Here is a 1365-nt window from a genome sequence, read left to right on the forward strand (position 1 = left end):
TTCTCCTTCAGTGGAGCCCGAGGAATGTAGTGTGGGTAGTCCAGGAGCTTGCCATCTGTACAGGCAGTGAGCCAATATTCCAATAGGAAAACCACATTTCCCTGGCCAGCTTGTGTGTGTCTCTCAGGGCAATTATGGGAGGAGGAAAAAAAGGATGCACCCAAAGTTCCTGGTGAAGAGCTGAAGTTTGAGGCCATCTCTGGAGCCTCCTTTGCTGTGCTGCCTGTGAAGCAGAAGCAAGAAAGCAGCCCAGGTTTTCTCTACTGTGCCAGTTAAAACTGTTAAGAAAGTTTTCAACTACAGTAATTATTTATTTGTCTGTCTTGCAGGTTTGAGCTGACAAGGAGCAGACGCAAGAAAATCTGATTTCTTCTCATGTACATAAGTTACTAATTTTTCCACTTCATATGGATGTACATATCTCTTGTAATTAACATGTTTTGCACAGTCATTGCAAATTTGAAGCAGGCTCCAGCTCAGGACATGCAAATTTAATGATCCTATTCAGGGATTAGTTTTCACTGAAGTTAAACATATTTTCCCCCACATAGGGAATAATTTGTCCTTAAAGAATAAGTCCTTTATTTTTGCTATTTCTGGCAAATCCCCCCTCAAAGGACCTCTAAGTGTGAAACCTCTCTTACAGAAGGGTTGTGCCTGGGGAGATTTTGGACTGTCAGCCAAGTGTCATTACTTTGCCTGGCAGTCTGATGGCCCTAGGAGCTTGTTCATGTTGTTTTAACATGTCAGTGGTATACTCTTAAAAGAATACATTTTGAAACAGTATTCTTCAGCTGTAGGGCTACAGAACCTTTTAAAAGAGAAACTCTTTAACAGCTATTTTTTTTTTTTTGAGAAACTAAGTTGGTAGTCAACTGTTCAAAAGTACCTTAGCTGACTTTGGCTGCAGGTATGTAAATAATGAGCTTCCAAAAGCAGGGAGATGAACTTACCCAGATGTCATTAAGGTTTTAGTTTGTGACGCCTTAACTGGTTTTGTCCTTTGTTACAGTACATTTCAAAATCTTGTAAACCCAGATTCTGTCTGAGGAACAGCAAAGTTTTGTAAACTAAGCTTTAATAATATTGAGGCAAAATATTTTTGGAAGCTTGGTGTACTTGTTTCTGTACAATAAACTTCTAATTGTCTTGCATAAGAGACTTGATCTAATCCTTTCTAAAACTGACTTTTGAAATATAACGATGGTAACTTCAAACCATCGCCTGAAGCAAATTTCAAGGATTTTTGGCCTAGATTACATTAATCCAGTCTGCCTTAGTCCATAATCAGAGAGAATACTCACTGAGTAACAATGTGTTCCCATCCCAAACTGATCTGGAAATGTGAACAACATTTTAAAAGAG

General features: G+C 38.9%; 1 protein-coding gene across 2 annotated transcripts in view; it reads left to right on the forward strand.

Moving 5' to 3' along the window:
- Positions 1–1271, forward strand: part of ESYT3 (extended synaptotagmin 3) — a 36460-nt gene extending 35189 nt beyond the window's left edge. For both annotated transcript variants that reach the window (XM_038142435.1, XM_038142434.1), the window contains exon 23: positions 330–1271. In XM_038142435.1, the coding sequence (XP_037998363.1) occupies positions 330–366 (37 nt within the window). In that variant the 3' untranslated portion in view covers positions 367–1271. The remainder of the gene's footprint in view (positions 1–329) is intronic.
- The last annotated feature ends 94 nt before the right edge of the window (positions 1272–1365 follow it).

Source organism: Motacilla alba, chromosome 7 (genome assembly GCF_015832195.1).
Source record: "Motacilla alba alba isolate MOTALB_02 chromosome 7, Motacilla_alba_V1.0_pri, whole genome shotgun sequence".
Classification (NCBI taxonomy): domain Eukaryota; kingdom Metazoa; phylum Chordata; class Aves; order Passeriformes; family Motacillidae; genus Motacilla; species Motacilla alba.